We start from the raw sequence: 24,966 nt of genomic DNA, 5'->3' as shown, positions 1-24,966 counted from the left end.
CATGTTTCCTCTATTTTATTGTATACCGTGTATATTGTACTGTATAAATACTTTGTAAACATTTTGCTGCATAGTTTGTTTTTAAGCTGAAAAACTTATTGTTTAATTTGTTAAATTTATTATGACGTAACTTTTCTGCACAACTTAATTTATGTTTCTTTTTAAAAAACTTGCCTATTCTTAAAGCTTTTTTGAGGTTAGTACATGCTTTTTTTAAATTTGTAGTTTTTGTAGACAATTTTATATTTCTATTTTTTTATTCCAAACTTTGTTTTTAAACCATAAAGTTCGTTTACAGTTACTACTCACATAAATATTATACATAATTATACATGCTTTTTTTCTAATGTGTGTTAATATTTTATAGACTCCGTAGATCTGTTCTTAAATTTATTTGAGTGGAGTGAAACGCCGTTAGTCGGAATAAAGTTTTAACACACAAACATCTGTGGTAAATAAAATTTATAAAAAACATATAAAAATGTCTAATGATAATCTATTATCAAGTTTGTAAAAGTTTAGGAAACACTACCTAGTACAGTATATTTTAAGCAAGTTAATAGATGGTCTATAACGAATTCGGCCCGCCAACAGAAATCTCTAGCCCGCGACGTATTTTTTACCTTAAAAACATCTTAATCAGATAAAAGAAAACTTCAACTATTGCACAAAAAACAATTTAAATTGAAAAATTAATATTTTTTAGTACTCAGTAATGTTTTTAAAATGATAACTTCATAGCAATATTATTATACATTTTTTTGTAAAGTTATATAGTACAATATATCATGGCCACCTAAAATCTTTAAAACAGATTCGGCACGCAATAGAACTTTTCTGATAAATCTAATTAACCAATTAGAAAATTTTCTCTCCCTAGCCTATTGTACAAAATAATTATGAGAATAGTGATAGTACACTCTGGTTGCTATGTAAAACACAACTATACTACTTCTTACTTTGTTATCTTGTTTAAAAAAAGTAACTTAAGCTATATCTAGTTCTATTTAAAAACTTCAATTTAAAGGCTAATAAAATAACTATGTCTTGTTTGCATTTACTTCTTAAAAAGCATATATTCACCATTTCGAATAATTATATAAATTTTTTGGTTTTGAATTACCTACTTTTAAATATGTTTTAAATATGCTTATCATATTTTAGTTTATTCAAAGTCAATTAAACTTGATAGATTAACACTCTTAAGTTTATTAGATAACCTTATATCTTAAATTTGAAATAAGATAGCTCGTGACACAATTATATCAAAGTCAATTAAGGCAACTTAAACTAAACTAAAACAGTTTTACGAACCTAATATTTTAAAAAGCTTTGGTTAGTTTGTTTTAACAATTACATTATTACAAAATGCATAAATTAGCCATACTCCATAAAAATTAAAAGTAAGTATAAATTAATAAATAAAGTTATTATGTACGAAGTTTTGACATGGAGTAAATATACTTTTGAACTAAATAATATATTTAGAAATTCTATTAAAGTTTATGAAAAAAAAAGAAGAAGTAGAGTTGTCATAAAAATCTAACATTTAAACTAAGTAAAGTTTTTTTTTCATCAATAAATCCATTAGTATATTTATGCTTTACAAATTACATTTGTAGATTCTTGTTTTAAATCATTGTACACATGTTTTATTTCAAAAAAAACTTCAGAATATTTTTCTGTAAACTTTATTTATAAAAAATCTTAAAAACTAGATACAAATTTAGTTGTATAAATACCATGTTTATAGCTGTTTCCATTTAAATAAGCGAATATTTTTGTTGTAAGTTAAGTCGTAAAAACATTTTGATATTTTTGTTTTCTAACTGTTTACATAAACAGCTATGATTTAAACTATTAAAACTATTGTAACAGCTTAAGAATCAGTCTTTTTTTGCTTAGTACTTAATAAAACAACAAATCAGTTCTAAATTTTTAATATATTTCTTCAAGTTTTACCACGAAGAGTAGAATTGAAACGGCATACAACAGAATAGAACAGAGTATGTATACTACACAAAATATTTTACCAACTAATCAATTAAAAACACAGTAAGTTTAATCAATAAATATAATTATAAAAAGTTAATGACTTTTAACTAGATAAGGTAATGGCATAATTAAGTTATTTCGTTTTACATAGCTTAGGTTTGTTTAATTAGATAAAGTTCGCTTTTAGTTTAATTAAATCAAGATTATTTATTGTTATAAATACAAAAGCCTCTTTATTTTAGTGGTAGTAGACTGAGTTGTCTTAGACAAAACGTGAAAAGGTATCCAAGTGCTGTAAGACTCGATAACCGAAATTTTAGTCCTTCACCACGTCCTAGAACCAAAAATTTTGAACGTTTTTTTTTTTCACGTTCATTAAACTAATAAACTAGTAGTGTCTCAAAACAGTAAACTTTTAAAGCTCAAAGTTATCATCATATTTATAATTGTTCACTAAGAGGTCTCCTATAGAAAACCATCCAAATGCATTTCTGACAGATAAGCTCTTTTTCTTATCTATTTTACCTATGTAGGATTGGATGAATTTTGATTCAGTCTCCTTTATACGTTTTTTTAAATGTCTTGAAGTCTGCCAAATGTAACTACTTTCACAGTAGCATTTAAATTTGTAAACTACAAAGCTATTTTTCTCGTAAGGTCATTAATTCTTTTCGCTTGGGTTTAGTATTTGATAAGAAATTAATTCTAAGGTTTACTGCAAAATATGTTTTGCTGTTCATACCTATTTTATTTTTTTAATGATTTTTGAATTAGCTTCAGTGTTTAGGTAATACTCGGTATTTTTCGACCAAGCTGTTCAACTATGTTTAAGTATTTAGATTTAAGTGCGACTTGATTAATTTCTTTGTTAAAGTTCAAAATATCCATTTTTTAAATAAAATATTTATATGTTATTTAATTTTTTTACTAGAAACTCTAGGCAGAAGGTTTTTTGTGCCTAGAGTATTTTTTATTGCTTACTGCAAAACTACTCTATAAGTAGTTGCTGACAACTCTTGGCTTTATGTACACTTTGGTTGAGAATTTATCACTTTTCTTTCCGATAAAAGCATTTAGTAAAGCTAAATGATTTTTTTTACATTTTGTTGTGAATTTTCTTTACTCATGCGCTTTATTTAAGTGCTCAAAGAAAAGTAGTTTTTCCTCTTCATAAGTTGTTTATTAAGATATCACGTCTCAGAAATACCGTGTTAGGGTATATCTAATTTCAAAGTTAGGTATTATTTTGTGTTTAACATGCTTCATTAAAAAGATGGCTATTGTAAGTCGAAAGAGTGAGCCCATCGTAAATCCGTCAATTGACAAAACGTTATGTCAATAAGATTGATCTCTACCTATTTTAGTTTTTAGTTAACTAGTGGATTTAATTTATTGTGTAGTATACATAACTTGTCCAATTTTATTGTGTGCCGATTCAATTGTACTTTTTGTAATAAAAATTAAAAAAATAATTTGGAAATTTTAACGTGAGTTGTTATTTTATTGTGTACAAAACAAAAAATAAAATACATAGTAAGTATTACTTGAATGTAAATAGTCATAAATGTTCTGAACTAGACGTTAAAAGGTATTCGTGGTGTGCGACTCGATTACCGAAAGGTTCTTCGTGCACCAGGTCCTAAGACCAAATATTTTGAGCGTCTTTTTTTGTCGTTCAATATACTATATATATAAACAGAACCCTGTAGTTTAAGTTTTACTTTTTATAACGTTTTTTGTTAGAATCTAAGTATTATTACATGTAAGTAATCATTAATACTTTCTTTAAAAAAGTCACCTACAAACTAGTAACAAATAACTAGACCAGATATAAAATACAAATAAGTGTTAAACTACGGTGTTTGTGTAGGTAAATAGTACTAAAAACATTTATACTTTAGAAAAAACTATTAAACCGTTTAACTAACTTACACACTAAGCATGTTATTTGTTAGTAGACACTAAATAAAAATTTCATATTAGTTTTGACGAAATAATTAAATAAAATTATCTTAGTTGGAGTCTTAAAAAAGAAGTTTGTTGGTTTGAAAAAGATATAACAACACACATTTCATTATTAATTATTTTGAAGTGACCTACTTTAGGCTAGGACTTATCAAAAACTATAAAGTAAAATGAATTGAAATATAATTTTACTGTAGTCAAAACATTAATAAGTTTATAAAATATATAAAGACGTAATAATCGAGTGTAAAGTTAACAATGTAAAGTTTATACTTTTTTAGTTTGATTTACTGAAAAATAGTTTTTGATAATTCATAGTCGAAAGTACTTAACAATAAATAACAATGAAATGTGTGTTATTATATTTTCTGAATAAGTTATGCACCAGAAAATTTTTTGTTAAAATCTTAAAAAAGCAATAAAATAGCTTGTTAAGTTTTAAACTTTTTAAAAGTTACTTTGGCTACGTATTCTAGTAGCCGGATATCATCTTAATGCCTTGAATACGCTTTAAAAGCAAAAATTATATCATAGGTTGTTATAACTTATCAATGTCTAGAAATTTGAATTGCTTCTAGTTTAAACTTGTTAAAAACACTTAGAGTCATTTTAATTTAACCAAGTATTATTAAAGTATAGATTAACTTAAACATAATCTGAACATCTTTGTGCAAATTTACTATAGAATAAATAAAAGATTTATTGTGCTAAAAACAAACTCAATAAAAGCGCGCCGTTTTTGGAGCGCTGGATCAAAAGTGAAAAAAGAAAAAAGTAATTTTTTTACTATAAAATCCGAGTCAAAAACAGAACTAAAATTTTTATTTGTTGTAGCAAAAGTTTTAAATATTAAAAATATTTTGTGTTTTACAATTTTTATACTTTACCTAAAGTTAATATACTTGGTTAGCCACTATATTTAACTTTGATGTTAAAAGTATGCCAATTCTAAACCAGAAAAAAAAGTTATTGTAATAATTATAAAATATAGTTGTATAATTGCTTATTCAAATGTTTTTATTTATTTATAAATTACCTATAAAACTGTATGTTGTTCAATATCTTCAAGAAAAAGTATTTAGTAATGATTTATTAATAGTTATACATTTTTTATATAAAAAAAAAACAATAAGGCATTTTAAGATATAACTTGATGAGATCATTTTATTTATAGTTCTAACTATAAATTTTTTACAAACAAAAATAAACTTTGAGATGTTCTAGCCAATTCTTATTTTATATACTAAAAACAGACTTCGGTTTTTAACTAATAAATTAAACCTTATAGGTTTATCAAATAAAGTTTATAAACTGCAAAATGTCTCAAAAAGGTTATTTTATCGCTTCTTTATATTTTATATCTATGAAATTATGTAATATAGTACCGTATTTATGAAGATAGTTTTAGTTTGTTCTAATTACACAAATTTATACAATTTGATTTAATACAAAAGACGTAAATGCTTTTAAAGTTCAAAAACGATTACGCTAAAAGATTTTATAAACTAAACTTAAAAGAAATTAAGTTTGGCTAAAATTCAAACAAAAATACTTCCAGTATTTTTCTGAACAAAAATAAAAAAAAAATTAAAAATTTACATTAAGTCAAAGTATTAAATAAGCTATTAAGAAAGCCAAATGTTAGTTTTAATAGTAAGGTTAATAGTAGTTAGTTTATTGATCAAAAAACAACGAAATGGCTCTAAAATATTTAAGTATTTAGGTGTACGAAGAGACCTTTAAGTCATCGATTCGTACACTATTTTTGTAGTTTATACGAGAAAAATAAATAATTAGGTAATAAAACATAAACTTTGACATCGAATTTGTTAAACTAAAAATAAAACAAATGTTGCAGGTCAATCGGGAATAAACCAGTTAGGTGGTGTTTTTGTTAACGGGCGTCCACTACCGGAAAATATTCGGCGCAGAATTGTTGAGTTTGCACAAAATGGCGCAAGACCATGTGATATTTCGAGAATGTTACAAGTTTCTAATGGTTGCGTAAGTAAAATACTTGCAAGGTTATTTTGTTTACTAGTTTTAAGTATAATTCAAAAATTATTTGTTTCTTGATACTAGTATAAATTGAAATGTATTTAAACTGTTTTAAAAAGATTTAAATCCAAAAAAACATGTATTACTAAAAGTCTTGTTAGAGATTTCAAAATATAACCATACTAAGTATATACATACTTTAAAAAACTTTTAGTAAAATTGTTTATTTATATATTTGTCTTTTATTACTCGTCTTTATTCTTAACCTAATTAATCAAAACACTGATAAAAGTCATCGAAATACTTTTACTATCTTTGTATAAGAAAACAAAATTACTTCGTGTGAGTGAGCTTAAACTTTAAATAGTTTTAAAGCTTCTAAAAAGTTAGGTAGTATTGTTAAAGTTTACCTTATAGTATGTATGTAATTTATGAATTGTTCTACAATAAAACAAGATATATTTAAGCGTAGACTTTTTTAGATTTGAAACATCGTTATTTCACTTCTATTTCAAAATACAAAGATAAGTATAAACAGTTAAATTTTTTCATAAAACTATATACAAGCAGAAAGGTTTAATACGCTGATTAAAAGTTTCTAAAACACACTAAAAAGAATAATAATACCAATTATAAATTATTTATAATAGCAATACATTGTTTATTAAAACAAAACACATTTTAACTGTGATTTAAAAGTTTGTAAGCACTTCAGGTACTATGAAACGGGAACAATTCAGCCGAGGGCAATTGGTGGGAGTAAACCTCGAGTTGCAACACCATTTGTAGTGCAACAAATTACCTCTTACAAGAAAAACAATCCATCAATATTTGCATGGGAAATCAGAGATAAATTGCTTCAAGATCAAGTTTGCACTAATCAAAACCTACCTAGTGTTAGCCTTGTTTTTTTTTAATAAGATTAATTTAGAATCAAACGTTTTCGGTGATAAAAGTTTATTTTTATTTTTATTAATAAACTAATTTCATTGAAAGTTTATAGTTTGTCAAAGTTGTTAATGTTTAAAGATTTTTTTATACTTATTTTTGAATATAATTAATATGAATGTGAAGTAGTGTTTACTTAAATAAGCCACCAACTTATTTTCATCACTTATAAAGTTTAATAACTAATATCTACGATAAGTTATAAACTTAAATCTACTAATTGTAGAAAAAACTGTTAATGGCTTGTTTGAAAAAAGGTAACAAAATAAGATATAAAGACATATGATTAGAAATAAAAGACGAAACAATTTTGTAGTATTTAAAAAAAAACTGCAAAGTTACGACACTTTCTCATCCGAAGCTAATTAGATGTTTTATGAAGCACTTCATACCAAACTCTATTACTTCGGTATATACTATTTTCAACCTAAACTGTATAAACGGTTTAGAAATTAACATTAAAAAACAAAATAGTTTTTAGAAAGAGTATATGTAATACCTTACCATTAGTTCAGCATAAGAACAATTTTATCAATTTACAAATTTACTCGATAATTTTAAAAGACACACTAAACTAACATATAGAGCTTAAAAAAAGAATCTAATTTACTTTGTGTAGTACTTACATGGAAAAAGTAAGTCTAGTAAAACTGCGCTTTAAAAATTATATCATTCTAGAATTTATACTACCGCATATCAAAAAAAAAAATATTCGAATAAGTAAAAATACGACGTGCATTTTTTCTTTTATTATACAAGTTTAAACATTTAAAGACTGTACAAACTTTGGAAGAAACAATACTGTAATCAAACCTTTTATATATCACTGTTTTGTGTAGTTATAATTAATCTAGTATTAATTTAAAATGCAAAAAAATCATTGCAGTTTGCTATTATATAAAATTAGAAACTGTAATCGATACTTTTATTTATACTAATAGGTATCTTCCATTAACCGGGTCTTAAGAAGCTTAAGTTGTGAAAAACAACTAAATGAGTATAAAAATTTAAGTAACAAGCAATGGGATTATTATCAAATGACTCCTAATAGTGTTGAGAAGCATATGTACAATTACATTGATGGTTAGTAAGTCAACGTTTTTAATTCTAAGCATTTGTTTTTGTTTCATAAAATGAATGTGAATAAATATTACAAAGTTTTTGTTGTAAACTTTAAATACGAATAATGTTAAATTCTTTCTTGTGGTAATAAAAATTAGTTTTTAATTTTTTTTAGAAGATAAAGTTTTAGAAAATAAGATTGCATTAAAAAACTAGTGTCAATTAAATGCCTTCTCATTACCATGAAACTTTTTAAAAGAATTTTAATCAACATTTATGTTGTTTACAATTTTTTATACTGTAAAAGTTATATTTAGATGGTTCTTAGTAGAACGTTTAGGTTAAGTGTTATTGTAAATGATGAAAATTTTTATATAAAATATCATGAAATCAAAAGTCTTTATAATAGCAAACATTGTCAAACTTACTTGTTTGTATTTTTATTATACTTTTTTCTTTTAGTGCAACAGTTAAAGTTATCAACTTGAGTTTATAGAAATAAATACAAATATCATATTTGTACATTTTTATGATCAAGTGCAAATGAACTTAGAAGACTTAAGTTAATTAAGATATATTCTTTGATTAGAGTTTAAAGCTTTGGAAAGGTACCTTGATACGTTACTTAAAACTAATTTAGGTAAAAGTGAAAAAAAAACGTTTTTCAATGTTTCAGTTACAGATTTTGTTCTATTAGTTATTAAAGAAGTTGTAATTTTATCATAATTTTTTAAAGACACAAGTTAAAGTGTTCCGGATTGAATTCACGACAAAAAAATTAATTAGTTTTTGGAACATTGTTTTTGCTCTTATGCGGTTCTAAGTTGTTTAACCTTTGTCGAGACAGTTTCAATAGTTTGTCGACTTTTCTTAACTAAGCTTTAAAAAGGTTATTTTGAAGTTTTTACAGTGGTACAAAATTTGATATAGTACACTAGCTTAGTTTGTTTATCAAAATAAAATAAAACACTTAAATATTTATTAGTATATTATAAGCAAAATGCTTAAATTCCCAAACGTTTTCCTAAATAGTGGATGATTGTTTTGTGGTAAGGCGAAAAATGCTGGCCATTATTACGTCACTGTCACATCAATAGCGTTGTGACGTCATATTTTTGCCGATGCTATGTCAAGCTGTCAGCTGTTAGTATGGTAACAAATTAAAATCAATAATATCTAAACATAGTTGCTATGACGTTGACCTCCAGAACATGTGTTGTTACGTCATGTAGTATTTTTGTCAAACTTTAAAACTTTTTTATAGAAATCATTACATTTTTGTATTTAACTTAGTAACTAACTTTATGCTTAACAAAAGTACGAAATTAAAATATAACTAAATATAATCTAGATACGCATAAATTTTAAATTAAATATTGAACACAGAAAGTTCAAGACATTGTTCTTAAATTTTTGCATTTAGCAAAGATATACCTTTCTTAGTTTTCAATATCATATCTATTTGTTTTTTAACTTTTTACCAAATATAAGTAAGTACGTATTAGTTAGTCATTGTATTGTTAAACAGGCTAATAGAAGCAAAGTAAAGTCAAAAAACAAACAAGCTTTTAGCTAGTTAAGCCCACTAAATTTAGAAAAAAAAATTATCACTATAAAAAACTGTCTGTGTAATATTAACAGAATGTTTGATCATAAAAATTCAATTATTTAACCACAAGTTCTTGGGTTTCAATCTACCGAAGGCTTTTGGTCTGATGATCGAAATGGTAGTATGTACAAACCTTCTGTTAACTTGTCTCACGGCATACAAAAGTTCAGGCTTAGGCTCTGTAGACTTTCGCCGATTTTTTTATTGAGTAATATTAATTTATAATTTAAACATAAATTTATTCTGACAAAATAATCAACAATTTAATATTTTATTCAGACTTAGGTAAATTAAGTAACTTTACTTTAAAAATACTTTAGTCATAGCTAATATCAATTAGTTGTAGTAGAAACTAAAAAAGCAAAACTACAAATACTACTTAAAAAAGATAATATTTAATCAAATATGTTAATAATTAAATCAAAGCTGGAACTGCTACTGCTAACAACAACCAATTTCAAAGAAAGTTTCAAAGAAATCGAACTTCTTTTACACCAGAACAAATTAGCACTCTTGAAAAAGGTATAACAAGTAGTTGAAAAATTGGTATGCTGCTAACTAAAATTTTGTTTGTATTTCTCTAAACAATAAAAATGTGTTGTAACTTTGTAAAAAGTATGAACCTAAGTGTTTCAATTAAATTAAAATAGTTGTACTAAATAAAGATTAGTATAATAAACTATATAATATATTTTCTAACTGCTTTATACCGTAATAAAAAAAATATTAACTAAAAAATTAAAGAAAAATAATTAACTTTTAAGTCCTTATAAAGTTTTTCAAAAAGTAATACTTTTTTAATTTTTTGAATGATTGTAGTCGATATTAATTTCTTTTATAGCAAAAGTCTAACTTTTGGCAACAACTTAAGACTCATAAAAGCTAAGGGTACATAATATCTTTTAATGTTAACAAACGGAGAGACATATTTTTTTTTGTATATCCAAAATGTTAAAAATAAAAAATAAAAAATTTAATGATTTAAGAACTGTATTTTAATTAATCTGTGTACTATTAGAAGCTTAAATTTGAATATATGTGGTAATATTTGTGGGTAGGTTTCTAATATGCACGAAGAAATACTTTTGCACGAAGGATCATTTTTGCACGAAGACGCTTCGGTTCCAAGACACTTTTGCACAAAGGGTCACTTATGCACGGGTTAATTTTTTTTTTAAATTTTAACTTTGTTTTTAGTTTTGATACTTTATTTATTCTACTTTTACTATCACTGTTACCCTTTAACCTTAGCCTCGGTCGGTAAGTTTTTTTTTTCTTCTTTTTTGTTTTTCTTATGAATTAATTTTTTACTTTCTTGTTTTTTTTATTAATAATTTTTTATAGTTAATTTTTCTTTTATATTTTTACTATCACTGTTACCCCTAACCCTTACACTCGGCCGGTAACTTGTTTTTTATTTTATTTCTCTTTTATTTGTTTTTAATCTCGTGCAGAAATGTCCCTTTGCGCAAAAGTGTCCCTTTGTGCATATTTGACCTTTCGTGCAAAAGTGTCTTCGTGCATATTCCAATATTTATTTATAACTAGTTATAAACATTTATATTGCAATAAAAAACATTGATAAAAAAAAAATCATTTTTTTTCAAAATTTACAAATTTCAAATAGTTTTTTTTGTTGAAAACTATACGACTATGTAAAGTTGTATTAAAAATGTCTACTTACTAACAAAAAAAACAGAGTTTGAACGGACTCATTACCCAGATGTATTTGCAAGAGAAAGACTTGCAAATAAAATTAATCTTCCAGAAGCCAGAATACAGGTTTTTGATTGTCTAGCTTTTTAATTGTTTATTTAATAACAGTAATAGAAATAAATCATCTATCATTTTATTAATTCTATTTTTTACTCTCTTAAGATAGCTGTTAACACTTTTTTGAAGTTTTTCTTATATAATTTTAGCAAGCACTTTTGGAAAAAAGATATTGTTTTTTTTAAGTATCGTATGCACAAAATTTTTCGAACAAACATTATAAATTTGGTACTAAATCGAAACTGCACGATAAAGTTTACACAAAAGTTAACAAACTCAAATTTAGTCAAGTAAGACAAAATCGATAGTAAAGCTTTAATTAGCTGAAACGAATAAAGAACGCAGATTACTCTATTTATACAGATAAGTTATTTCCTAATTAATATTAATAGTATTTTCATATTATTTATCGTTTATAAGTTCTAATCCGAAATATTTTTTAGACATTTTTTTTTGTAATTTAAAACTTATTAAAAAAACTTTAAAAACTTTTAAGGTTTGTTTCTATTGTTAATAATAGGTAATCTATTTAAATTATATTGAAAACAAACCCTTAGGTATACTTTAGCTCAAAGTCAGCTTAGAACATTTTTATGTAGTTATTCAAAAAACTAAGTAGAGTATAAAACATACAATTCATGTGTAAAATTAATACTGTTTATACTTTTAATAAACTAGTCATAAAAAAGTTATTATCTTTTTAATTAAAACTACTTATTTATGTACGTTTTAAGAAAACTTAAAGTTGTAGCTGTTATATCGATATTTTAAATATTAGAACGTTCAGAAACTTTGTCACTTGTTATACGAGTGTTTTAAAAGTTGATTGCACTTTGAATTTAATTTTAAAAACTTTAAAAAGTTATACATGGCATATTTTTTTTACAATTTATCTAACAGTTTTAAATCACAAAGTTAATTGGCATGCTATCTGTGTTTGTCAGTTTGATGCACTAATTTGGCTATCATCGAATTTGGGTTAAGCTGTTACCTGAGTTGTTTTTTTGGCTGCTAAACTGCAAAGGTAGCTGAAAAAAATCAGTTAGATTTAAATTTAAAGCTAGTGCATCAGTTTTATAAGCTTATAATATAGAGCTTAAGTATGCATTCAGGTAAACTAAGATATAAGATGTAAAACACTTTAACAAGCTTTAATTAGACAATAAAGCTTATACTGCTTAATTAACAACAATAGTTTTGTAAAAAATTATAACTTAGTTTAAAATATGTGAACATTAAGTAGTAGACAAAACTACCACAAAGTGAGTAAGATACATGTATATTTATCTTTTATTAAAACAAATAGTTTTTTATAAATATATTACAACTTAATTTTCTATATATTCTGTTTAAATATAATTTTAGCTAAGTTAAAGTAATAGGCTTAGTACAGTGGTCGGCAGGCAGTTGGTGCTCGCGGGCCAAATTTCAAGTTTTCAAAATCTTTGCGGGTCACAGTTTTAGTTTTAGTGACATTTGAATTATCTTTTGGCTTTAGTTTTAATCACACCTGACATAGTTTCATTGACATTCACTTTATTACTTTAAATGAATTTTAGCAAAACATAGAATGCCTATTTAACATATATATAACTATCTATTTCAGTAGAATTTACTTTGTTTAATATACCAAAGTCGTAAAAAAGTATGTACTTTCTTAAACACTTAATAAACTAAACTTGAAAAAGTATTTTTACTTTTTACTTACAACCTAGCTTTTATAAAAAAAACCTTGAAAAACATTTATGTGTCATTTTTATACATTTTTTATATTATGAATCACCTTTTTATAATAAAAAAAAATTTTTAATTTTGAAAACAGTTTTTACGTCTTAAATAGTTTGCATTCTTTAGAAAATTCAGTAATTAGTTAATTAAATAAAATTAGATAAAACTCTAGATAAGCTAAATAAATCTTTTTAACATATTTAATGTTGGAATACTTTAATAAAATACGTTATAAGTAATTAATTAGTCTTTTACACGGTTGCCACTTTAAAAGCAAAAATGTCTGAATTATATCAAAATAAAAGATAAAATAGCTAAAAACTTCTGTTAATCAAGCTTAATTAATAACCTAATATATCACTTTATAAAAAAGTACAATATGTAAATAGACAAAAAAAAAATACAATTAGTAAACTACACTACAGTCATAAAAACTATTCTTAGATTTCGAAATTTTATTCAAAGTGTTTGAAATAAAAGTTTCAGATACCCCTAAGTTTTATAAAAATTTCTTAAACAACTTTAACCTAGTCTGAATTTTATAATTATTTTAAACTAGCTTGTTTGTTTGGCAACCCTGTTTAAAATTAATTTCACAAAATAAAGAAACACCGAAGTTTATTAACAGTGAACTAATTATATAACTAAAACAAATATTTTAATTCAGCTTGAATGGATAATTAAGTTTTTAAACATTTCAACAAAATTATATAAAAGATTATTAAGCTTTTAAAGAATTTGAAAAACCTATTTTTTATTGAGCATTATATCAATTCTTTATCTGCATTAAAATTTTGTATTTAAAAAGAGCAGATGTAAGTTATAAGATGAGCTACAAGAACTATTATACGTTAGTTTCGAGTTATTGCGAGAAACGAAAAAAAAAAATCGCTTATGTCAGTTTCAACAACGCACATGATTATTTTCAGTAACTACAGACTGATCAGAAAAAAACTGTTAAGGCAAGTTATAATGTAGCAAAATAAATTACTAAAAAAAGTCACCATTTAGAGTTGAAAACTTATTTTAATAAATTGTGTTGGGGTTAGTAAAATAATTTTGTTTATTTCGTTAATATCAACAAGAAGTCGTGTTTAGGAAATGTCTGAAGATTATAAAGACGCATAAACTAAATAAGGACTTAAATCACTCTGTTAAGATGTTAGAACTGATATAACAGCTATTGTTCAATTTAGAATTTTTATTACAGGTGTTTTACTAATTTTGACATTTTAGAAGAATTTCTAAGTTTGTTCCAATACAAAGCACAACAATAGGTAAAGACATTTTAAAAGCAAAAGTGCAATGCACCAATATAAAAATTTTAAAAGTACAACATTTTGCTTCTATTTTTAGTATATGATTAAGTTAAAGTTAAAAAAACGTCTTAAATAAAATAGAAAATTAAAAAAAAATACTGTTAAGCTGCTTTAACTTTTTTTTAATAAAAAATAATTATGTGGTAGATTTTTTGTGTCAAATCGAAATTTTACTACTTTACATACAAAAATTGTTTAAATTTTCAGGTTTTTTGAATTAATCTCAAATTTTAAGACTTTTTCAGACTTTTTAAGTATAAATTATTAGATTACAAGCTTTTCAAGGATTTTTTGGCAACACTAATTGTTCACAGTTATATGTATACAACTAAAATAAATAATAATTCAAATTATATCAGCTGCAAGAATTAAAGTTTAAAATATATTTTAATTCTAACAAACATTGTGGCACAATTTAAGTTTATGCTGTATATTTTGTTCAAAGCACAATGATTGTGCTTTGAACAAAATATACAGCATAAACTTAATTTACTACTCTCTAAAGCAAAAAAGTCAGTCCGAGGGATCAAAACTAGCTTGATATTTTAGCATAAAAAAAGCAATTCAAGCCAAGAACTGAAAAATTACTAAACTGGTCTGAGATTTGAAGTCTTCAAATACTCATAGTCTGAGTGTGTGACAGTTTTTATTTTTTTATTTGATCGAATTTGAACTATTTTGAATAAAAATGTACAAACTTAATAAATTACCATTTCTTAATCTATTTTGTATTAAATAGGTAGTTACAAAAAAACAGCAACTGTTTATATTAGTATGTAACGCATAAAAATTAACTTATTTTGTCAAAAAACATTGTTTAAAAAATCAAAAAGTATACCTAACAAAAATTTTTCCAATTTATGTCATATATATTTTTTAAATGTGTCTGTACACACTTAGATATTACATGTAGAAACATTAGTTTCAGTAAATTATGCTTAAACTTAATTTTATCTCGTTAAATATTAAATAAAAAGTGATTGAAAATATAAGCATCTTTGTTCATTGGTGTGCATAGCAATTAATTTAAAATGCAAAAAAAACTTCTAAAAAATCAAAGGTGTCAAAACCAAAATGAAGTTAACCTTATTTCTTGTTATTGTTTTTATGTTATTTTTATTTTTTTTTGCACACTAGAATATAACATTTAAGAACAAAACATCTGTAACAGAAACTTAGGTAAAAAAACGTTTTAAAAACTAGACTGTAAAGAAATAACATTTTAGTTAATTACTGTACTTACTTTTGTACAAAACTTAACTTAACATCTATTTATGCTCAGCGGGCCACATTTACGTGGTCGCGGGCCGCAAAATTTTCTTTCGCGGGCCGCATTCCATTCAAAAAAATAACGTGCTCGCGGGCCACAGATTTATCCTTCGCGGGCCGCATTTGGCCCGCGGGCCGCAGTTTGCCGACCCCTGGCTTAGTATAAGAACTATAAAATATAAACAAAATAAACTAATAAGTTGCACATTTGCAAAGAAAAGTGATAAGTTTAACTTTAGTTATTCGAAAAGTATTCAAAAATAGTTTTATGTTTTAAGGAAGTACTGCGTACTCTCTAAATAAAGTTGGCTAGTTACCAAGTGAAAACTTTATTGGTAAAAGTTCTAAGTGTTCTAAAGTATAGTTGTTTTTTTAAACGCAAGTTTAAACACGTTCTTATGCTTTAAATTTGAAAATATTGTAATATATGCTTCAAAATATACAGTTAAAGTATTACTTTGTTTATTGAGTAATTTACTAAATATATGATCTAAGCTAAGGTAAAAGAAGTAAAATAAGAATATACAGCAATTGAATAAAATGATTTACAATTAAAAGATTAAAATTTTATAAACAGTTTGATTAAAAATAATCTCGAGTATTTTTAGTGCAATATTATTTTCTTGTATTTTAATTGTATGAAAGTTTAAAGATACTTTAACAAAAAAAAAACCATTAAAATTAGACTTAGTATTATAAAAAACATATTTTGTTTGGCCAAAAATAAATCTTTTGCAGGTTTGGTTCTCAAACCGTAGAGCAAAATGGAGACGACATGAAAAACTAAGAAATGAAAAATCCTTGTCGCCAAATCTTCAATCATCGTTTGAAGAAACTAAGTGGTCTACAAATTATCTATCATCAAAAGGTAATTTAGTTATCTGTTTTATATATTTATCAACAGAATTTTTATTGCTTGAAATGTTTTAAATAACTTTTCAAACTACTTTATTATATTATATTATGGAATGAGTAAGGTTAGTCTTGAGTTACATATATAATTGTTTAGAAACATTTCTGTGAAAAAAGAGAGTTTTCATAAGCACTGTTCCATATTTGTGGAAATATATGGTCAGATATAATTTTAATTTAAATATAAAAATATACTACTAAAAGACTTGTTAATTTAGGTGCCTTAAGTTTATTTTAAATTTTCGGTAAAGTTAACTAGTAAGTTAAGGTTTTAATGAGTTTTTTGAACTATAAATTTGCTTTTTTAAGTCAAGGATATTTTCACTAGTCTTGAAGCAAAATACAACATAACAAAAAATGTTAATAACAACAACAAAAATTTCATTAAGGGATGTTACGTATTGATAATAGCTTTTAAAGTGTAGCTTTAAAAATGTTCCAACATATAAAAATATATTTTTAGTAATATTAAAACATTTTTGAACATTTGAATAAAAAACTGATAAGAAACAACATATTTAATTTAGAATAAAAACAGTTTTGACTTTAGATATTTAAGAAATATAACCTCTAAGTATATTAATCCGTTGTAAAATTTTAGTCTTTATATACAGTAAATGTTTTAGTAAAAACAGAACTTACTTTACAACAAGCAACGAGTCCGACAGTAAAACTTGACAAAAAAATAAAACATACAGAGCTTTTATCTGAGTCAACAATAACAGGTTTTATTATGTATAATTTTAAATATTTTATAATTTTCTGAACTTTTTTTATACTTGTTTTCGTTAAACATAGTTATATTTGTTAATGCTTAAGTACGTCATAACATCAATTTCGTTACAGATGTTGTTAATGACCTATGATTATTTGTACTCGTAAAATAACAAAATAAAACAACTTTCTTTTTACTTAATGTTGTCACTTATTTTATTATAGACATGTTTTTACTTACTTTAGATATTGTGCTATAATATTTTTCAGAAACTTTTCTTTTAACCCATTAAGTCAGACAGTATTTACAGATAATTTTTAAATAAAAAAGTCTATTTTCTTCTTTTATTAGTATAAACAATTCTAGCACAGAAATATCTGTTATAAAATTAATTAATAAGATAAAACTAATTATGTTTTTTGGTTTTGAAAAAAATATATTTTTTGTTTTTTTGTTATGTGTCTTTTAATTTTATCGGCCCAGGTTTTAATGATTGGGTCCAGCCTAGAACAGTAAACTTGCAATAATAGTAATAATAATGAAAACAAAAATAAGTTTTCGACCTTTCTTTTTTAAGATAAGCAGTATCTATAGAAATTAATAAATTAAACAAAACAAAGTTTCAAGTTTCAATAGTTTTATTTGATTAAAAAGGATAATATTTTTAGACAATCATTTTTCACTTCAAGATAAACATTTTGACCAGCACATTTTTGAAGTTTATGAACAATTTAACAATTTCTTACCACAAAACTCTCATACAGAAAACCTACATGGTTAGTTTATAGTTCAATAACTCGTAAGTTCTTTGTTTTAATAAACTAATTTAAGGTTAACATTGCTACATTATTTTTTAGAATCTATAAAGTCTCTTAAGTATATATTTCTAATACGTGACAACTTCAAATACGTTTAGTTTATAAAGTGAAGAATAAAAATTTTCAGCTTTCTGTTGAAGCCTAAATTTATTCAATATAACTATTTTAATTTTTGCACCACTACAAAATAAATACTTTGGTTTAAACAAATACCCGTAGTAAAAGAAGAATACTTATGTTGACTAAGTTTTATTTCTAACTTTAAAATTTTTCAAATTAAAAATTTTCCATAAGTGACACATCTTTACGCAGGAATTTATTTAAACTATTTACTTTAATATTATTTATTTAGAAACTTTTGATTGCTGATATTTAGGAAACAATCAATGCAAATTCTATTCTATTAAGCGTTTGATTCTAAAAATGTTAAATTACAAACTTTGGATTTTAAAGATTAAAACTGTGACATAAAATTTTTTTATAATAAGACTTAAGTAGTTATATTGAATGTACAAATTCCAAAAACTAGCTTGTTTTTTAAGCATAGAAGTTGTTTCAAAATAAAAACTGTAAAATTCTTTTGATTTTTTACAGTTATTAAAACAGTAAAATAAGTCGAAAATAGATTTTCATTTTAATTATTATTCTAAATGATACTTAATTTTGTATTAAATATTGAGGCACGACTATTAAAATTTGGACAATTAAAATTCCGAAAACTCGAACTCTTAAAAAATAATTTAAGAGGCCATTACTCAAAAAGAAATATATACTTTTGAAAAAACAAAACGATTTAACCTTGTTAATTCCTATAAAAGTTTTAACAATTTTGCATAATTTTAAATACTTTATGAGATATGGATAAAATAAGATTTAAGTAAAAACAATTTATTTAGTAAATAATTATAACAAATTATACAGTATCCTTCATTTATTACACTGACATATGTTTCTGTGTTATAAACGAGTCAAATACTGTAAGGAAATAATAGAAGCTAGAGTAGGTATATACATGTGTCCATTAAAAATAAAAATAATGGCTATATATTTTCACAAGTTAATAACAGATAAAATAATTAATGTTGAAACCGACTGTTATAAAACTATATAATATTTGTAATTATTAAGTCTAAATTAAATAAATTATAGTAAAAATACAAAATTAGATAACAGATCAAATGAAAACTACTTACAAGAAAATGAAGGAAGTACTAATTCAAAATGTTTGCTGGTTACTAATCATTGAAAAAATGTTTCTAATAATTACGTCACAATACATATGAACATTAGGACTAGCTAGTTATTTTATACTACAAAGTTAGATTATTTATTCCTTATATTTGAAAAAAGTAGTAGAGCGCTTAATTTAAAAAGTAAAATGTAATCTATTGTGAATAAAAAGTAAAACAACTAACATTAATTATTCAATTAACAAATTAAACAATAGTAAAGGCAATAAAAGCCACTGAAACTTGGTATGATGTATACTTTATTTAATGAATGTTTATAATGGTTAAATCTAAATTATAATAAAATTTAAGTTAGATACAATTAGAAAGCAGATTAAATTTAAATTTAAAATTATTATTTTTTAAACAAAGCACAAAATCAAACTTGCTATTAAGCTTTCAAAGATCTGACCAATAATTAAGTTACAGCGCCATACATAAAACCACCATGACTTAAACTAGATATGTATATTACACAATACATTTATTTACATTTGATTTGTTATCTAATTTTGTATTTTTACTTAAATTTACTAATTTAGACTTAATAATTACAAATATTATATAGTTTTATAACAGTCGGTTTTAAAATAAGGTATTTTATCTATTATTAACCTATAAAAACTTCTAGCAATAGTTTTTATTTTTCCGGAAACACGTATATACCTACTTTAGCTTCTATTCTTTCCTTACAGTGTTTATTTTTTACAGAGCTTAGTTGAAGTGTGTTGACTCGTTTAACACACAGAAACATATGTCAGTGTAATAAAAGAAGGATACTGTATAATTTGTTATTATTATATATTCCATTGAATATGTTTCGCTAGGATCTTTTGTTAACAAACGCTTAAATTTATATTTTGAATAGTTATTTAGTAAACATAGTTTTCATTTAAAATTTTTATTTTACAACCTTAATGTAACTAATCAGATCTGCAACCACTTTTTTTAAGTTTTTTCAAATGTATTATTACTTTTTGAGATATGGCCACAAAAACAGTTAAAAAAAAAACTAAATTTACATGTAACTGTTGAACATAATAAAATAAAAAGATTTTTTTTTCTTTTTAAGAAGTTATATTAAGTTCACAATGTATATATTATTACACATTGGGCTGGCAAGTGGACATTGACCATTTGAATAACTAGAGAATCAAACCAAGATTTTTATTTAAGTGTGTAGAACTAGGTTTATTCTTTTAAAATCCGGGTTTGGTTCTATTCTACTTCAAGTATATCAAAAGTTACGTTAGGTTAAAAGTAGCAAATTTTTGCTGTTTTGAAAATTAAAAATAACTAGAATAGTACTAAAATGTGTATAAAAATTAAGGTTTACAGTAACAGCTAAAAACACTTTAAAAACTTTCATGCAAAAACTTATACTATTATTTTTTTATTGGTTTAGTCAAAAAAGTCAAAATTCTTTGAACATGTAAAAACAAGACGAAGCATCTCAACTTTGTTGATGATGGCTGTAATAAACACTGATTAAAACTAATCAAACAAGCGTAGACTAAAATCTCACGATATGCTGACAATGTCTGGGACGTTGGGCTTTGAATGATTTGGCTGCGTCAATTTTTCGGACTTTAACCACAAACGGCCGCTTCGGTGCATATGCACTTAAGCCCGCTTGGTTTAGATCTCAACAGCGGATTCTCGCGACTATACTTGCCTGATTAGTTTTAATAAGGACAAAACCAGTTTTTGGTTGTTTCGGATAGTGTTGTTGATGGTCGTGGTAGTGGTAATAGTAAAGTTCATCATTTAGTATATAAAATAAAAATATATTATTTCTTTTTCAAAAAACTGCTATTCTTTTTGAGAATTTATTGGTGTATTTAAACAATATAGGGAATTTTTAAAAGTTAAATACCTCAAAACACTCATCAATGAAACATCTTTTTTTTTATCTTTTAGTATACATGACAAGAAATTTATATAAGCAAAATCTATTGAAAGGCATAAAACTATTGTTTTAGGGTTATACAAGCGATATTTGGTGCCTACTTACTTTTTTAAATTTTCAATTAAAAAAAAAGTCTAAAACTTTAAGTTTTTGATTAATTATCTATTTTTTGAAAAATACTAAACTACTTTAAAAAAAATTGTATAAATTTTGTTTTAATTAAGTGTTTTAGGTATTTTCTGTAACTTTCTTCAAGCAAAATTTTGACGAAAAATATGAAGAACTTTGAGTTGTTTTTACACTGAAAAGGCAAAAAACTGGTTGGATTTAAACTTACATAACTTTTAAAATAATTTAGATTTTGAAAAAATAAAGTTATAACTAACTATGTTTAACACTTAGTTTGATTTTATATTCAGGAAAGTTATTTTTTATAGTCAATGGCTGATTTGAACCCTGTTTCCAGCTCACTGTTAATCGTCAGTAAAAAATATAAAAACATAAACGAACTTGTTTAGTTGTAACTAATTAAAATCGTGGTTTTCTTGTTGCTTTGTTTATTTTTAAGAAATTTTATCTAGCATATCTTTTAAATCATGGTTTAAAATTTTGAAGGGTCAGCACATAGGTAAGTGTTACCTTAAGTTTGCATAAAGTAATTTTACTGCACAAAATTTGTTTTTAAGCTATGAAACAAACTATGATGTAGATATTTATTGCACATAATATTTTTAGTTTTAAAAAGTAGTTCTAAGTATCCTTTAATATAATAATATTTTTTAAAGAATTAAAAAGCAACTGATCAATTTCTATACTTCTACAAATTTTTCAAAATACAATACTTTTATAACTTTTTTAAATTTCTGTAGATAAAGCTAAATAGTAAAAGCAGATCTTTTTGTTGAAACAAGTAAATGTTAAAACCAGTTTGCGCTTTGATTTTTTGTAATGATCTACTCTTCACTTTTTAAACAAGCATAACGATCAATGTCATAAAAAATTCATTCAAAAATTTAGTATTAATGTAATAGTTTGTTAGAGGAAACTATGTTTAAATTTTATTAATAAAGACATATGCAATAAAAAAAACTACTGATAGTTTAATACGTTTTTTTTCCTACTGTAATACGTGCTTAAACTTGTTTAAAACTATCAAAAAATGTACTAAAACAAATGTAAAACAGAGTAAACCTAACATAAAATTTTGTTTTTTATACAACAAATATTCTACAAGTCAGGTAAATTTTATGCAGATGACTCCTAAACTGATAAAATCTCGATAAAATTTCAGTAACTTTTTTTTATCCTGTAAAAACCAAATGTTAATAAAGCTTAACATCAACTTGGTTGTAAATTAATCCTTTTAGTTAAACATAAAATAATAATACTAAATATACCTTGTAGACAACTAGACATTTTTAATTAAAAAAAAAAAGACTTCTAATTAAGTTTAAAGATTTTTATTATTAAAATAGCTACTCTTAAACTTATCTGGTAGTAGGCCTCTTTTAATCATAAAAGATTATGGATCATAACTATTTCTCACAGTCAGTCATAAGTTACTGACGAGTTTTTTGGTTGATTTACAGTTTTCACTTTTATTTTTGGAGTCTACGTTTGTTATCAAAAGTAGTAAGTTTTTTTTTTTGCCACAATTTAAGTCGATTTAAAATAACTTATCTATTTGAAACGATGTATGAAAGTTTTAAGGTCGGTGTTTAATCTAAAAGCAATCTGCTCACACACATCCCGATATAGTAGTTGCGGGCGAACGGGATTGCTCTTACCAGTAATAAATCGTTTGTAAGAGATATACTTGGTATTTTTAGAATTGTCGAAAATGTCTAAGCCAGCGTATTCTTCGTTGATGAATCTAATAATTAACGTTCTAAAAATTGTTGATACACCACATTTAGAAAGCACTAGTGTGTTTTGTCTCCTGCTCATCAAATAAATTTTAAGTGCATATAAAAAAGTTTTTTAATTTATTTTTAGCAGCGCAGTTTGTTGAATATTTGATCTTGTATAAAAATAAAGTGAAAACACAAGTGTTATGCACTGTATACCTTGGTCTTATTAGTGAGTCGAGAACTTTTGTTTTCAAATGTTCCAAAACAGGCATAAAAAAAAACACTAACTTTAAAACACCTTCATTTTTTCTAAATTGTTAAAATCTCTAAAATAAAAACGATATCATCCTCTTTGGAAAATTCTAGTTTATATGCTAACTTGCAACAACTCTAAATAAGAATATATATAAGAAAGTTTTAAAGATAAGAAACTACTTAAAACATTTGTTACATGAAAGTTACTTAACTCAAGTAAAACAAAAAACCTAACTTTTTATTATAAGAAATAAGTAAAACGATAACAGGCTTACCATAAAGGTTATGCATTAACGTAGAAATAATTATTAATTTATTCTTTTTTAGATTTAACGATACTTTCATTAATCACAAAAACAAACTTGATAAAAGAAAAATAATATACATTAATAAAAATAAGATCGTATTGGAATTGCCAACCTAAAGTATCTTAACAATTCATAAAAAGTAAACGAATTCCATACAAAAGTGACTTTTCGTATAAAAGTGTAACTTCTTGCAAATCTGACACCTACCCACTCGCAGTAGAAAAAACTATTAAACGTGCTCACTACTTTTATTTAAAAAAATAACTTCAAATACTGATGATAGTGTAGTTCTTATTTACTATAACTACTGTTAATTGAAATATAGAATCAGTTTTGTATAAAATCAGTATGCATTTGTAGAAATTTATTCGTATATAAATGAATAAATGTTGATATTGTTTTTTAGCTGATCGTGGTATAAACCGTAAACTAGAACAACCAAATTTGTATGACATGTTTCCAGTTTCAATGACAACTAATAATGAAGACAACAGTTTTCACTATACTAATAGTTATCAAGTTTTTTATCAAAACCCCTACAGCTGGTATGATACTTGATTTTTTTGAAATCTGTAGCAACCCCCTCGAACTTTGCTCATATGAAGTTACTAAAAATAAAAAAATTATAGATACTTCTTTATCATCACTTACTTTTTATTTTTGTAGTGAGTTTTTTTGTAAATAAATCATCAAAAAGAAATATTTATTTTCATGCTTATAATGGTCTGTACATTTTTTCTATATAACTGTATGCTATTTATTTTTTACTTTTATATTCGCATTTACTTTACTATAATCAATAGTTTATATTAAAAAACTGTTTTCAAATACACTGTTTTGAAAAAAAAAAAAAATACAACTTTTAACGTGACTACTTATTGCTTGTTTGTTGTAATATATAACTAGTAGCTGGTAGTACGATTAACGATGTATTGATAGTTTTGTGTAAGTATATAAAACTACACGAAAAACTTAGAATTAGGCAATTAATTGGACTTGTTATTTTAAATATTTTTCTTATTAAAACACGTTAGAATTTAAATGTATTATATTACATTTATGTTATTTAAGTTTACAATTATTAAAGTTAATTTTTTTAATCCAAAAAAACTATAGCTAGATAATTTTTGCTTCGCTAATATTAACTCCGATTATCTTTAGTTAGCTGATTAGTTTAATGAAAGAAGAAAAGATGCCTTATGTTTTTAATTAGAACTGTAATTAATTTTAATTTGTTGTAGGTAATATCGTATATTGAATGACACAAAAAGCGCTTAAATTCACTGGTCCAAGAACCTGTACAA

At 24.5% G+C, this 24,966-nt stretch overlaps 1 protein-coding gene across 1 annotated transcript; it reads left to right on the top strand.

Annotated features, from left to right (window-relative positions):
- Window positions 1–481: 481 nt before the first annotated feature.
- On the top strand, window positions 482–24,220 carry LOC145836618 (paired box protein Pax-6-like). The gene is made up of 8 exons (XM_082944406.1): window positions 482–506; window positions 5,819–5,984; window positions 6,674–6,854; window positions 7,848–7,989; window positions 10,004–10,099; window positions 11,277–11,359; window positions 16,405–16,534; window positions 24,069–24,220. Exons 1-8 carry the CDS (start codon window positions 482–484, stop codon window positions 24,218–24,220), a joined length of 975 nt encoding a protein of 324 aa, XP_082800532.1.
- Window positions 24,221–24,966: the final 746 nt, after the last annotated feature.

This window comes from Thalia democratica, chromosome 5, assembly GCF_965202585.1.
Source record: "Thalia democratica chromosome 5, ktThaDemo2.hap1.1, whole genome shotgun sequence".
Taxonomy (NCBI): domain Eukaryota; kingdom Metazoa; phylum Chordata; class Thaliacea; order Salpida; family Salpidae; genus Thalia; species Thalia democratica.
The sequence above is the reverse complement of the archived record's forward strand: the minus strand, read 5'-3'. Positions and strand labels throughout refer to the sequence as shown.